At 36.6% G+C, this 14,258-nt stretch overlaps 1 protein-coding gene across 1 annotated transcript; it reads left to right on the top strand.

Moving 5' to 3' along the window:
- The first annotated feature begins 9 nt into the window (after window positions 1-9).
- On the top strand, window positions 10-10,223 carry LOC147407687 (uncharacterized). The gene is made up of 9 exons (XM_086436392.1): window positions 10-510; window positions 978-1,023; window positions 1,120-1,198; window positions 1,283-1,328; window positions 1,415-1,513; window positions 8,022-8,090; window positions 8,198-8,558; window positions 8,655-8,812; window positions 8,983-10,223. Exons 1-9 carry the CDS (start codon window positions 34-36, stop codon window positions 9,889-9,891), a joined length of 2,244 nt encoding a protein of 747 aa, XP_086292518.1. The 5' UTR covers window positions 10-33; the 3' UTR covers window positions 9,892-10,223.
- Window positions 10,224-14,258: the final 4,035 nt, after the last annotated feature.

Genomic DNA, 14,258 nt, shown 5'->3' with positions numbered 1-14,258 from the left:
AGAGAGAGAGAGAGAGGACGCAAACACAAGAAAATGGGTAAGGGAGTGGAGAAGAAGAAGAAAGGACGGCCCTCTCTTTTAGATATTCAAAAGCGAAATCTCAAATTACAAAAGCAACAACAACAACAACAAAAACGAAATCCAAACCCTAATCCTTATTCGAACCCTAATTTTGGAAATCATATCGTCTCTAACCCTAATTCAAATTCAGATCCTAATCGTAGATCCACTCGCCGAAATCGTAGCCCTGATGGAATCGCTGCGGAAACCAAAAGAATTCAAACAGGAGAAGCTGATGATGAGGAAGATGACGAAGATTTGAAAGGAAAGCGGAGAGAGAAAAAGCTCAAGCTAGTTCTTCGATTGCCTTCGAATCAGCAGGATCAAAGATCTTCTGAGAATTTTCCGCACTTGAATTCGGACTCTTTCGGTTTTGATTCGAATGGAGAAACAAAACTGCAGAAGATCAATGCAGTTGGAGACGGATCCGCTCATAGCGATGGAGAAAAGGTGACGAATTTTTGTTTTTGGAGATGTAGGATTCTTGGATCGAGCAGATCTGGTCTTTTTTGGTCGTAATTGTGACATTCTAGTAAAATTTGTAAGAATTCGGATATAATAGCTTTGAATTTTTCCTCGCTTGTCAATTTCTTGGAGATTCTTTGCAATTTCATTCTTAATTTGAATTTTCTGGTTTATTTCTAGAATCGGAAGCTTATGTTTTTGACTTGGTCAAAATTTGGATTTCTTGGTTTCTTATTTTATTGTGGAATGTGGATTGCATTTAATCGACCTTTATTTACTCAGATGACAGACTATCTTGTCTGTAAAGTTCAAATTTGTCTTTTTCTCTAGTTTCTCTCTCTTTTGCTGTTTAATTTCTCTGATTTTAGCTGACTTAGCTGTTACTTTTTCTTGGTTTCTTATGAAAATATCTCTATGCTATTTGTAAAATTTATTTTTAACGAATTTTGCAGGGAAAAAAACACGAACCCCCTTCGAAAGCGACTGACAAGCATTTGGGTTCGTTATCAATCTCGTTTTCCCCTCTAAAAGACTTTATTGGATTCCTCGACTAATTAATTTTTTTTTTCCTGGGTTTGTGATATTTATAAACAGCCACAACGATGGAGTCCGGACCCACAGCACCTTTACCAGACAAAAAGTTGTTGACGTTCGTTCTGGATAGGCTTCAAAAGTGTGTTTGATCTTCTTAGCAGTTATTACATTTTTTTATTTTTTTTAGTTGGATTTTGATTGATATTTTCCAATCCACCTTCAGGAAAGACACTTACCGTGTGTTCTCTGAACCAGTGGACCCAAAAGAGGTGTGTTTTTGGGGATTAATTCATGTTTTTGTGACACAGTAATTAACCCTTTTTCATTAGTAAATTTTGGATTATCTTTTGCACAGCTTCCAGACTATCATGACATCGTAAAGCATCCAATGGATTTTGGAACTGTGAGGAAGAAACTGAATGGTGGAGCTTATACCAACTTGGAACAATTTGAGGTTTGGTTCTGCCTAATTTAAATTTGCTGTAAAATATTAGTTCAAGATATGATGGGATTGAAAAAGGCAGCAATACCAAGCATTTAAATAAATGTTGGTTTCTTGAATAGTTGATTTGGGAAATTTGTTTCCATTTTTTACGCTTAATGAACTTTTTTTGCCCTTTTTTATTTTGGGTTTATTTCTACATGGTTGGTAAGAACCATGGTTACTTAGGCACCGGTCTGGGCTCACTGAATACCAAGTGATTCTTCATAGGACTGCCACCTAGTTATGCAATTGGAATCCAGCTACCCTTTCACATATATTCATGCTCCTCTTTATCCTTTTCTTGTTTGTGGTCTATGATTGTGTGTGTTTCAGTATATTCTTGACTGAATTTGCAGATAATATAGGATTGGTTTATGAGATTATAGAGGGTAAATGCAAAACAGGTGGATATTGTGCCAGTATATAAGATTGATGGGCACGTCCTATAGTGAAGAGATCAATTTTCTTTATCTAAGTTAGGTTATTTACAATGCTGGAGGTACTGAAGATATGCTGACTGTTGATCAAAGATGGCTGGCTAAAGTAGGAGTGATGCTTCCATAGTGTTATGTGATTGCTGTGCATCAATTGAATTAGAAGGAACATTATGAGACAAAAGTGACATTGACTATACTCTATTAGCCATAATGTTGGGCAATCAAGAAACATAGAGTTCACAGAGTGAGTGAACCATAGATGAAGATGTTGAGATGCATGAGCGAATGGGTTAGAAATGAAAAATTGTAAATGAACTGATCCAACACCATTGTACGTGTTCTATTAAATAACTGTTGTGAACTCTGCATTATTTGTGCTCACTTACATTTTCTTCTTCATCTTCCATTAGAGTTTTATCCATCGTCATCTTCTACTTTTGCAATCGGAGTGGATTCTACTACTACAATAGAACCTCACTTTCTTCTATTTTTTTCTTCATTTTTTTTTTTCTCATATTTTGTTTGTATGTTATGTAATCTTTAAGGCTGCTTACTTGATTTGAGTATTTATAATATTGTTCTAAATCATTTAGTAGATTGTCACTTTAGTATTGGTTGGTGTCTACTTCTGAAAATTGAAATATCGAATACATCCTATTTATATGTTATAATTGTAAAATATCTAGAAATATCTTTCATTATGTAATTTTGTATTTCTTGTATTTTACACTGTTTTTATTGTTGATATTTTTAAATGTATCATGTCTCACCTTGCACCTTAGGCATTAGTGAGGCCTTTGCTTCTTTAGCAGGCCTTGCGTCCTTAGTAAAATTATCATCAGCATCTTCTTCTTCTAATTATTATTATAATCACCATCATGCTCTTTAGTTCCTTCTCGATTTGCTATTTTATTAAATTTAAAACAGGCTTTTAAATGTGCCATTTGGTAAGATTTTATCAAAATTAAGCTTGATTTGGTAAATCAAATAGGTTTCTAAAGTAATATTTTGGGTTCTACTCATTTCTATTTCTTCTTGGATAACCATAAACACACTTTAACTTATCAAAATAAATAAATAAGCACACATACCAAATCATAAATGAAAAAATATATTTTTATACTATTCAATTGTTTCTGAAATAAATAAAATTACTGCCTAGGTGTCGCCGAATGTTATGCTTACATTGCTGTTTTCTTGTTACTTTTCCATATTTTTCTCTTTATGTCTATTTAGAGGTATTATTTGTAAAATGGTCAGCTTCAATGATCAACAAGAATCCGTGTCACTTCCGTGTCCTTTGCAATTCTGGTGGTGAGTGAATGGACCACATCTTACTACTTTGTGTATTATCTTTTGCTGTTTGGCATCACTTTTTTTGTCTTTTGGGATTTCTTGGGTACTCCCCAATTCTGTGTTATCTCCTTTCTAGAGTTGGGATCTTTCTTTGTTCTCCGGGAGATTGAAGACTTTGTGGAGGTTTCTTCCATTTGCTACTTGTTGGGACTTATGGTTGGAGAGGAACGGGAGAATTTTTGAAGGGGTTGTATCTACAACTCAGGAGATCATGCTTAGTATTTTAGGTCTTTTATTCTTTTGGTGCAAAGAATGTCTTGAGTTTAAGGGTGTCTTCTTCGAAGACTTCATCTTTTATTGGGCCTCTTTGTGTGCTACTTAGGTGCCTTTGTATTTGTTGGTTGGTCATCTCGACCTCCTTTTATGCTTTTATTGTAATCTCTTTTTGTTTTAATAAATTTATTATACTTATCACACAAAAAATGCAAGAATCCCCGTCATTTTATGTACTAATATAATTTTTTTTTTCCACTTTTAGTATTATTTATGTATTATCTATACAATTTTTATGTATATAACCTTATCCAAGTAAAATTTTCTGTATTTAAGACTGTACAGGAACTAAAGTATTTAAACAAATATCTATTGGATTGTAGGTACATGATGGCATGTCAATTTTGTGGCTGTCAATGTCAGTGTCAGATATCAAATCATGTTTCCATCTCTATTACACAAGTAATGTCTTTCAAGGTCCAAGAGATGATTGATATTTGACAATTTGGTGTGTTGTAGATTTCTCTACCCATCTTATTCCTGTATTGCCATATAGTTCCACGTGAAATTTTTATGACTGGTGAATCTAATTTATTAATTAAGCAAGAAATATAGAAGACTTAATAATTGAAATCATGAGTATTGACATGACTAGAGAAATCAGCACTACATTTTGGTTAATCAACTTAATTATGACTGATTGTGCTTCTTTTATAATGATTATGCAACCCCTAAAAGACACCCAACCACAGGAATCTCTTGTCACAAAACCATATTAGAGGTGTATTTGTCTCGTGTCCACTTTTAGTACAATATTTATAGAGATTGTTCGGTTCTAGATTTCTTTAGTGTGAAGATTTGGGAGGAAATGAATAGAGAGTAGTGAAAGCTAAGTATGGGGAGAGAAGATTTGATTGGCTTAGTGGAGAGGCTAGGGTTACATTTGGTTGCAGTGTGTGGAGAGGAATTCTGAAGGGCATTGACCAGTTCGAGAGGGGGATTAGATTTAAAGTGGGATATGGGGATAAGGTTAGGTTTTAGGAGGATTGGTGGTGTGGTAACTCGTCCCTATCAATTCAATACCCCTCTTTATATGCTTGTTCGCTGAAAAAGAATTGTTCAGTTAAAGATTTTCTGGTTCAAAGCGGTAACAATCATTTTTGGGATTTGGGCTTTAAGATGAATTTCAATGACTGGGAGATTACGGAAGTTATACCTCTTTTTGATCTTCTGAACTCTTTTCACTTAAGGGATAACGATCTGGATAGGAGGGAATGGTTCAAGGCTAAGGATAAAATTTTTGCAGCCCGCTCGTTCTATTAGTGTTTACTTCCATCTTTTGAAGTTTCTTTCTTGATCTCCATCATTTGGTCCACCTTGGTTCCCTTCAAAGTTTCTTTCTTTGTGAGGTTTGCTTCCTTAGGGAGGATTCTCTCTTTGAATAATTTAATTTCTTAAGGCTGGATTACTCCAATTTTTTGTTCTATGTGTTTGAGAGATGGGGAATCTGTGAATCACATTTTAATTCATTGTCCTTTTTCTTGAGATATCTGGATGTTTTTTTTTGTCCCGTTTCTAGGTGACTTGGGTATTACCTCAAACTTTTTTTATGCTTTTGGAAGGGTTGCCCTTCAATACCTTTTCTTTTAGAAAGAGGCACCTTTGGACTATCCTTCCCTTTGCCATTACTAGGGGCATTTGGAAAGAGAGAAACAACAAAGTATTTCAGAGCAAGGTGAGTACGTCCCACTCATTTTATTGGAGATTTTGGGCCTTCTGTACTTATGGTCCAAGTTGAGCAGAGATTTTGTGGGAGTTTCTTTCCAAGATTTTGTTTTTAGATGGAGTTCGATTTGTGACGTGTAGTTTTTCTTTTTTGTAGCTTTCTTCTTTATATTTTTTTTAGTTGCTCTTATTTTTGTTTCTGGTTGTTCTTCCTTGTTTGGGGGATCTCTCAGCCTCCCTTCCTTTGTCTTTGTCTTTCTTATCAATAAAATTTTATACTTATCAAAAAGAAAGTTTAAGGGCATCTTCTTCAAAGACTTTATAATCAGATGGGGCTTTGTCTGTAAGTGAGACTAATTCTGTGTTCTTTTCCATTGTGATGGTCATCTCTACCTATTTTTATAGATAAATTTTATATCTTTCAATTATTTATATATATATATATATTTTTAAAAAACAGAGACCTAAGTGATTGTATCTTTCAGATTTAATTTATAGTAGTAGAAGCCCTATTTCAACCAAAGACCAGGGGAGGGAATGGTGCAGAGGGGTACTCCCTTTAAGATGAGTGGATCTCTTGTCTTCTCTTTTCCGACCTAACAACCATAATAACCAATTTAACTGAAGACTCTCTCGAGTCCTGATTGAATTCCAGAGGGGAACTCCCTTCAAGATGAGTGGATCTCTTGTCTTGTCTTGACTTTTTTACGACCTAACAACATAACAACCAATTTAACCAAAGACTCTCTCGCTCTCTCTCTCTCACACACACACACGCACACAGGGATATCCTTTGTGATCTTTTTATAGCAAGATTTTTGGTATTTCAATCTGCTCAACTTTGGCTATAATGATGTTGCATTGGACGACTATTGAATCCAAGAAAAGCCCAATTATTAGGTGCCCCTCTCTTTATTGGAAATATGGAGGTTAAACCCTAATGCCGTGGCAGGAAGAAATTGTTGTCTTGGCTAGCTGGTTTTCCTGTCATTTCTTGTGCTGTTTTGATAGCATTGGTGCCTTGGTATGATTGTAGAGCCCTTCAAAAAATGGGTCCCAATGTCTTTATGCATGTGTTTACTGTATTCTCAGTGGATTGCAGGAGAAATTGAGTAACCTCCTACTTCACAGTCGGAACTTTTTTATTTTACAGGACTTTACCATCCCTGTATGAACTATCAATAATTTGACCGAGTTTCATCTCAACCACCTCTATAATAAATTTTTTACTTATCAGAAAAAATGTGACAATTTCAAAAATGTCTTTGGCATTCATGGTTATATTTTACATCAATTGTGAAAAGTGTAATGATTTTGTAACTCAACCTGACAGGGTAACTCAAAAACTCAATTGACGTGTACCCTGCAGGAACCGTAGATTTTTCCCTTGGGATACACAACTGCACATCCCCATAAAACATGTGCAGTTGTGTATCCCAAGGGGAAAAATATACGGTTCTTGCACCTGCCATGTCAGTGAATTTTTGAGTTACCATGTCAGGTTAAGTTACAAAATCAGCACTCTTGTGAAAAATTTCAACTGGAGTGTTGTCTATGACATTTCCTACTTCCAACTAGTCTTCATCAAATTCTTTGATTCAATTGAAACTTTATTGGGCTTGTCGAACTGTGATCGCAATCAGGTTCCTGTTAAAAAGAGGAAATGCACCATGTATAGGTCATTGATTTGTATCTTATGCAACTTAAAAGCATGTCAATGTCAGCCATAGTCACCATGGTCATCAGGGAGGTGTAAACCATCAGAGGTGGTAACAGAGACAATTGTATGATAGTTTCAAAGCTTGCTTTATTTTATCGATCATACATCACAAAAGCATGGGAAATGTAGAAGTATTGGTGTTTTATAGGATAAACTGTTTAAGCATTATCATCATACAATATAAGAAAGAAAAGAACCGTAGAAAATAGAATAAATAATATAAGAAATACACAAGCAGGTACGGATATTTATGTCAGGATGGACACATGTTTATCCTTGAATGAACATGCGAAGGTTGGGACTCCACCATTCATAGGGGCCAGCCAGGGTCTCCTAGGCCAAACTCAGATGATCCTAACCATCTGATCTAGCTTTCTTTAGATAATTTTGGGCAAATACCCAAGTAAAGTTAGTAAGTTCTAGTTTTGGTCTATAAGATCTACTTGGTGGAACCTTCAAACTTTGGTTCCTGATTCCTGAACCTCTTACATGTTCATGGTTATGGTTAGGGGCCTGTTTAAGTCATGGATTTCCTTCCAAAAAAAATGGTTATGGTTGGGGGATAATCTACCGATCATCTATCATTGCTGAAGTTTTATTCCACTTTTTCGTAATACTGGTTGACATGTGTCTGACAACATATTTTTGAACTTAGAATATTTTTGACAACAAAATATTTTTCGTTGATAGCTTGTATATGCCCCCTTACAACTATATTATTTCCCCTTATGATATTGGATGTCCCGAGGGATTCACCTATGAAAATCATTTAGCATCTCTGTTTGTGTTTTGACGTCGGTGAAACAGATGCAATGTAATTATGTCTTTTGAATGACTGGAAATTTCATGATGCCCTTAAACATGGTTTGAGCCGTAGTTGACTTGATGATGCCCTCAATGATTTTATTGCCTTAATTTTCTCCAAAAGAGAAAAAAAAAAACGAACAATTTGTTCTTTGCAAGTACTGAAAATTGAATTTTTCTATGGAAGTTTGTGATGTTGAATTTTATACTGATTTTCATGCAGACAGACGTCTTCTTAATCTGTTCAAATGCAATGCAATATAATTCACCAGATACAATTTACTTCAGACAGGTACCATCAAATACAGCTCACTCATTTTTTGGCATCTACTTTTTTTTTGTTGTTGTCATAATTTGATTATCTATATTCCATTTGAAAATTCTTGTTCTTCTTTCCAGGCACGATCTATACAAGAGCTGGCAAAGAAGAATTTTGAAAATTTAAGGCAAGATAGTGATGATAATGAACCAGAACACAAAATAGTCAAGAGAGGCAGACCACCAACCAAGAACCTGAAAAAACCATTGGGCAAGGCTACCATTGAGCGTGCTGGTTCTGATTTCTCCTCAGATGCAACGCCTGCTATGGCCGGTGATAATGCAATCTGGTCTAACTCTTATGATCTAAGAAAAGGACCTCTAGCAGACAAGTATGGCTTCTTTGGTACATCACAAAGGGCTTTCTATGGGTCTGGCAACAGTGAAGCTCATACTGGTTGGTCCACAGAGCATAAATCTGAGAGAAATGGTGAATTTCCAGGTTTGGACTTAAGAATTGATTAGACTTTGCTTTCTCACAGGTCCTCAGCTCAAAGATTCCAAAATGAATTTGTGGTATTTTTATTTTGGTCTACAGGTTATATTTTGAAGGGTTCGTCGATGAGGTTTGGGAAGAAACAGTTCATAATGGACGAAAACCGGCGTAACACCTACAAGCATTCGCATCCATCTGTCATTGGATGCGAGCCTTCAGTATTGACTACTTTTGATGGAGAGAAGAAACAGCTAATGGCTGTGAGTAACGATCAAAACATACGTTAATCTTTAATTCTTTTTGAGGATGATGGTGCTAGACCATCATTATATGCTGTTGGGTGGACTCCTTCCAATGGATCTTAGATTTATTTTCCTTTTAATGTTTGTTGAGGATTCACCTGGTTAAGTGGCTATTTGATCTGATTCAGGTGGGGCTTCATATGGAGTATGGGTACGCAAGAAGCTTGGCTAGATTTTCTGCGATGCTTGGGCCAATTGCCTGGAAAATAGCCTCCAAGAAGATTGAAAAGGCATTGCCTGCTGGAATGATGTTTGGCCATGGATGGGTGGTAGAAAATGACGCTCCACCACCACTATTAATGCCATCACCATCACAACCGCTGCCACCTCAGCAGCCCTTTCCTTTACCCAGAATCTCATTGTCTACTTCTACTACACCTCTCATTGTTGAATCAAAAGGAGAGAAATTGCCAGTGAAGCAGGAGACTTCGAATAATTCAGTCTCAGATGGCCTTTTGAGTAGAACTCTTGCTCCATGTACGGTTGCTTCATCCACCAACACACCTACAGAACCTACCACAGAGCGCGTTGAAACTGCTAGAGGACTAAATAATAATGAAATGAACCGTAGTGGTGGTGGGATCAGGCCACCCTTTCAGATTCATCAGCATTCTGTACTTGTTGACCCTGCTATGAATGGTTCTAGTGGCAGGTTTGGATTTAACCTTTCATCTCAGTTGGTTCCAGCCCGACCATCTGGGAGTGTCAGTCCAGAGGCTTCAACGCATTTTCGGAAGCTTGATATGGTTGCCCACAACAAATTTGTCCATTCAATGCCATCAAACTGTTTAGAATCAGAAAACCCAAATCCATCTCAAAATTCATGTACAATAAATTCTGATGCATCCTTGCAAAATTCGAGCCATGAGGCATATGCAGGTTCCTCCATAGTGGGGCTTAGGCAACAACCATCTTGGCATGGATTGTTACGGCAGAACAAATCAGATTCTGCCCCCCCTGACTTGAATATCAGATTTCAGACATCAGGATCTCCAAATTCAAGCATGGCCCACCCAGATTTAGTATTACAGCTCTGAGGGTGATTGATTGGTTGTTTTTCTTGTATTGAGCGTACAAGAAACTGTAAAAGAGGGGCAACTTGGGACCGTAATGGATACGCTCAAGGCGTGGAACAACACAGAACAATAATGAGGGTTGCCTCCCCCTCTCCCTCCACGCTCGGCATGGGACAACACGGAATTTTAAAGATGATCAATTCCGGATTAAGTTTTGTTTGAAGGAGGTGCCCCCACAATAGTGCTGTACAGATTAATGTATCCTTATTCTTAGGTTAAAAATGGAAGCAAAAGATACCACAATTGTAACGTTCTATTCCGTGTTTTAGAAGCAAAGATATTGTTATAGTCTACATCAAGCATCCTCCCTGCCGTTGAACATCAAAGCGGAGGTCCCATTGTTACATCATGGGATCATTGATGTCTCATGTTCAGTGTGTAAAAACTACGAAGTACATACAGGCCCTGTTCATTCCAACTCGATTACAGAATATAGTCAGTGCTGCGGTGACCTCATTTCGCACTTTTCTGACTTGAAGGTGCACACAGAATCATAGATGCTTTTCACTCGGCATCTCGCTGTGGATCGTGCACACCTCCACGTCACCAAAGAGTGAAATGAGGTCAATCTTTTGAGGTCAGTTCAACATTATTCCAAAATATAATGGATAATGCTGAAGTAACTTGAGATCTCGATGAAAAGCAAGCTTCCACGCCCTCCCGTGACATCGTTCTAGATCCCTACTCTTACCTATTTCATTGGAATAATGATTATTGAAGAATCAAGATTTTTTTCTGAGATACACAATCACTCATATTTATGAAGATGTACAATTGTATATCCCGAGGAAAAATTTATAATTTTAGCACATGCCATGTCAGTAGAGTATGTCGGAAGGGGGAGTCAAAAAACCACGGATCATTTTATCATTGCCTCTAATAAAATGTTTTTTTTAATAATTTCTATGTAGAAAAATATTTTTCTCCATAAGAAATTTTTTTATCATGGATCAACTTAAGCCTCTGTCGGCTTCTATGGACCAGTGAAAAATAATCTGAAAAAAATTTGATTTTCTTCTCAAAACGATGGTGATGATGAGGGCCATAGAGATCACTTTTTGATGATGAAGAGTGCATTGATGATGAATAGACAATGACAGTGACGAGGGCATTAACGTCACTTTCAGATGATGATCAGGAGAAGGAATAGGGCATCGAGGTAACTTTTTTGAGTTTATAAGAAATGACTGAAGTCAAGGGGAGTTATGTAAACAATTCCACTACATAAGGAGGTATCTCTAATATATATACATATATATGGGTCCCGTTCGGCACCCTAAGTTTTACCACACACTTTAACAAACGCGTTTTGTCCTACATGGGTTAGAAGTTTCGGAATGGGCTGATTTTTGGTGAGAATGATCTCTATGGTGAGGAGATCATCCTCACCAAAAATCAGCTCATTCCAAAACTTCTAACCCCATCAAAAATGATTTACAAAAAATGGACGGTCCACGATTTTTCAACTTGTAAACATGGGGCTAAACATTTCGGAATGGGCTGATTTTTGGGGAGGATGATCTTCTAATCATAGAGATCATCCTCACCAAAAATCAGCCCATTCCAAAACTTCTAACCCATGTAGGACAAAAAACGTTTGTTAAAGTGTGTGGTAAAACTTAGGGTGTTGAACATTTCCCCATATATATATAGGGTCCCGTTCGCCACCCTTAGTTTTACCACACACTTTAACAAACGCGTTTTGTCTTACATGGGTTAGAAGTTTCGGAATGAGCTGATTTTTGGTGATGATGATCTCTACGGTGAGGAGATCATCCTCACCAAAAATCAGCTCATTCCAAAACTTCTAACCCCATCAAAATTGATTTACAAAAAATGGACGGTCCACGATTTTTCAACGTGTAAACATGGGGCTAAACATTTCGAAATGGGCTGATTTTTGGGGAGGATGATCTTCTAATCATAGAGATCATCCTCACCAAAAATCAGCTCATTCCAAAACTTCTAACCCATGTAGGACAAAAAACGTTTGTTAAAGTGTGTGGTAAAACTTAGGGTGCTGAACCTTTTGTAAATCATTTATGATGGGGTTAGAAGTTTTGGAATGAGCTGATTTTTGGTGAGGATGATCTCCTCACCATAGAGATCATCCTCACCAAAAATCAGCTCATTCCAAAACTTCTAACCCATGTAAGACAAAACACGTTTGTTAAAGTGTGTGGTAAAACTTAGGGTGCTGAACGGGACCCTATATATATATAATATATATATATATAGGGAAATGTTCAGCACCCTAAGTTTTACCACACACTTTAACAAACGTTTTTTTGTCCTACATGGGTTAGATGTTTTGGAATGAGCTGATTTTTGGTGAGGATGATCTCTATGATTAGAAGATCATCCTCCCCAAAAATCAGCCCATTCCGAAATGTTTAGCCCCATGTTTACAAGTTGAAAAATCGTGGACCGTCCATTTTTTGTAAATCAACTTTGATGGGGTTAGAAGTTTTGGAATGAGCTGATTTTTGGTGAGGATGATCTCTATGGTGATATATATATATATATGGGTCCCGTTCGGCACCCTAAGTTTTACCACACACTTTAACAAACGAGTTTTGTCCTACATGGGTTAGAAGTTTCGGAATGGGCTGATTTTTTGTGAGGATGATCTCTATGGTGAGGAGATCATCCTCACCAAAAATCAGCTCATTCCAAAACTTCTAACCCCATCAAAGTTGATTTACAAAAAATGGACGATCCACGATTTTTCAACTTGTAAACATGGGGCTAAACATTTCGGAATGGGCTGATTTTTGGGGAGGATGATCTTCTAATCATAGAGATCATCCTCACCAAAAATCAGCCCATTCCAAAACTTCTAACCCATCTAGGACAAAAAACGTTTGTTAAAGTGTGTGGTAAAACTTAGGGTGCTGAACATTTCCCTATATATATATATATATGGGACGGTTCAGCAGCCCTAAAATTTGTCAAGTTTGGTGTCAAACATTTTTCAAAATATGGGTTAGAAGCTTTGGAATGAGCTGATTTTTTGTGAGGATGATCTCTATGATGAGGAGATCATCCTCACCAACAATCAGCCTATTCCAAAACTTCTAACCCCATCAAAAGTGATTTACAAAAATTAAACGGTCCACGATTCTTCAACTTATAAACTAGGGTTAGAAGTTTTGGAATAGGCTGATGTTTTGTGAGGATGATCTCTACGGTGAAAAGATCATCCTCACAAAAAAATCAGCCTATTCCAAAATTTCTAACCCCATAAAAAGTGATTTATAAAAAATGTTTGGCATCAAACTTGGCAAACTTAGGGCTGCCGAACCGCTCCCTATATATATATATATATATAAAACTTTAGCAGCATGTTTCGGCCCCTTGGATATCTAAGAAACTTGTGGACACGTGTTCTAAAGAGGAGAAGCGTCACTGCCGCACCCTCTTAGTATGAGCGAGGAGTTAGCATTGCTCTTTTGGACAGTAACCTCTGAATTTTACTTCATTTCATATTACCTAACGTGCCACTAATGTTTTTGGCCTAAATTCGAGTAGATTGAAATCAAATTTAGCTTAGTTTATCGCTAAATGTTTTTTTTCTATAAATAAAATTGGGTGGAAAAGTCCAAAGAGAAAGGTGTGAGAGCAGACAAACAGAAAACCTGGGATTCCCAATTAGCCAACAAAGTTTCTAACAGAATCAATGCCTTTTAATCATTAAGAATGATTGCCAAAAATACCCTTTTCACGCCAGAAGAAAATTTTATCAATTCTCAACTCTTATTGTATGCATTAAAACTTGGGCAGGGATGAAAAGTTCAAAAAGCCCCTATAGTTTAATTATCTTTCCTGTCCCTTTTGTTTACAACAATAATTATTTATGATGCTATTGCCGCTCCAAGTTTTACTTAAAGCATTTTGAGTCATGTGTTAGTTCTATATTGGAATCATATGAATTGGGGTGATTTAAGTAAAAGTTGGTGTGACAATAGAAACTATCTTATTTATCAAAGGTTTGTATGATGGTAGGGAATATGAATTTCTTGAAAAAAAAAAATTCCCGTTAGAAAATAAAATCCATTATTTGATTATATCTATGAAAATGTCAAAAGGAGAGTTGCTTTGAAGTTTTAGGGTTGGGGTGCTCTGGTGGTGTACCTATCAAGGGACTCATAATTTGGAATTTCTATATGCCACTCCATATAAAAGTGATTATATTTAATTGTTAAACACATACAGGATGGTTTGTAGGCGTGGCCTACCAAAGCAAAAAAAAGAAGACTCATAAGTTAGATTTCATTTGATTAATAGAAATCAATCATCCCATAAACAATATCCCTCTTTTAATTTAT

This window comes from Akebia trifoliata, chromosome 3 (genome assembly GCF_017979445.1).
Source record: "Akebia trifoliata isolate Shusen 1 chromosome 3, ASM1797944v1, whole genome shotgun sequence".
Lineage (NCBI taxonomy): Eukaryota > Viridiplantae > Streptophyta > Magnoliopsida > Ranunculales > Lardizabalaceae > Akebia > Akebia trifoliata.
The sequence above is the reverse complement of the archived record's forward strand: the minus strand, read 5'-3'. Positions and strand labels throughout refer to the sequence as shown.

Coding starts and splice junctions, on each gene's coding strand:
- LOC147407687 (XM_086436392.1), top strand. CDS start 34: ATGGGTAAGGGAGTGGAGAAGAAGAAGAAAGGACGGCCCTCTCTTTTA. Junction 511..977: donor CTCATAGCGATGGAGAAAAG/GTGACGAATTTT, acceptor CGAATTTTGCAG/GGAAAAAAACACGAACCCCC. Junction 8,559..8,654: donor GAGAAATGGTGAATTTCCAG/GTTTGGACTTAA, acceptor TTTGGTCTACAG/GTTATATTTTGAAGGGTTCG.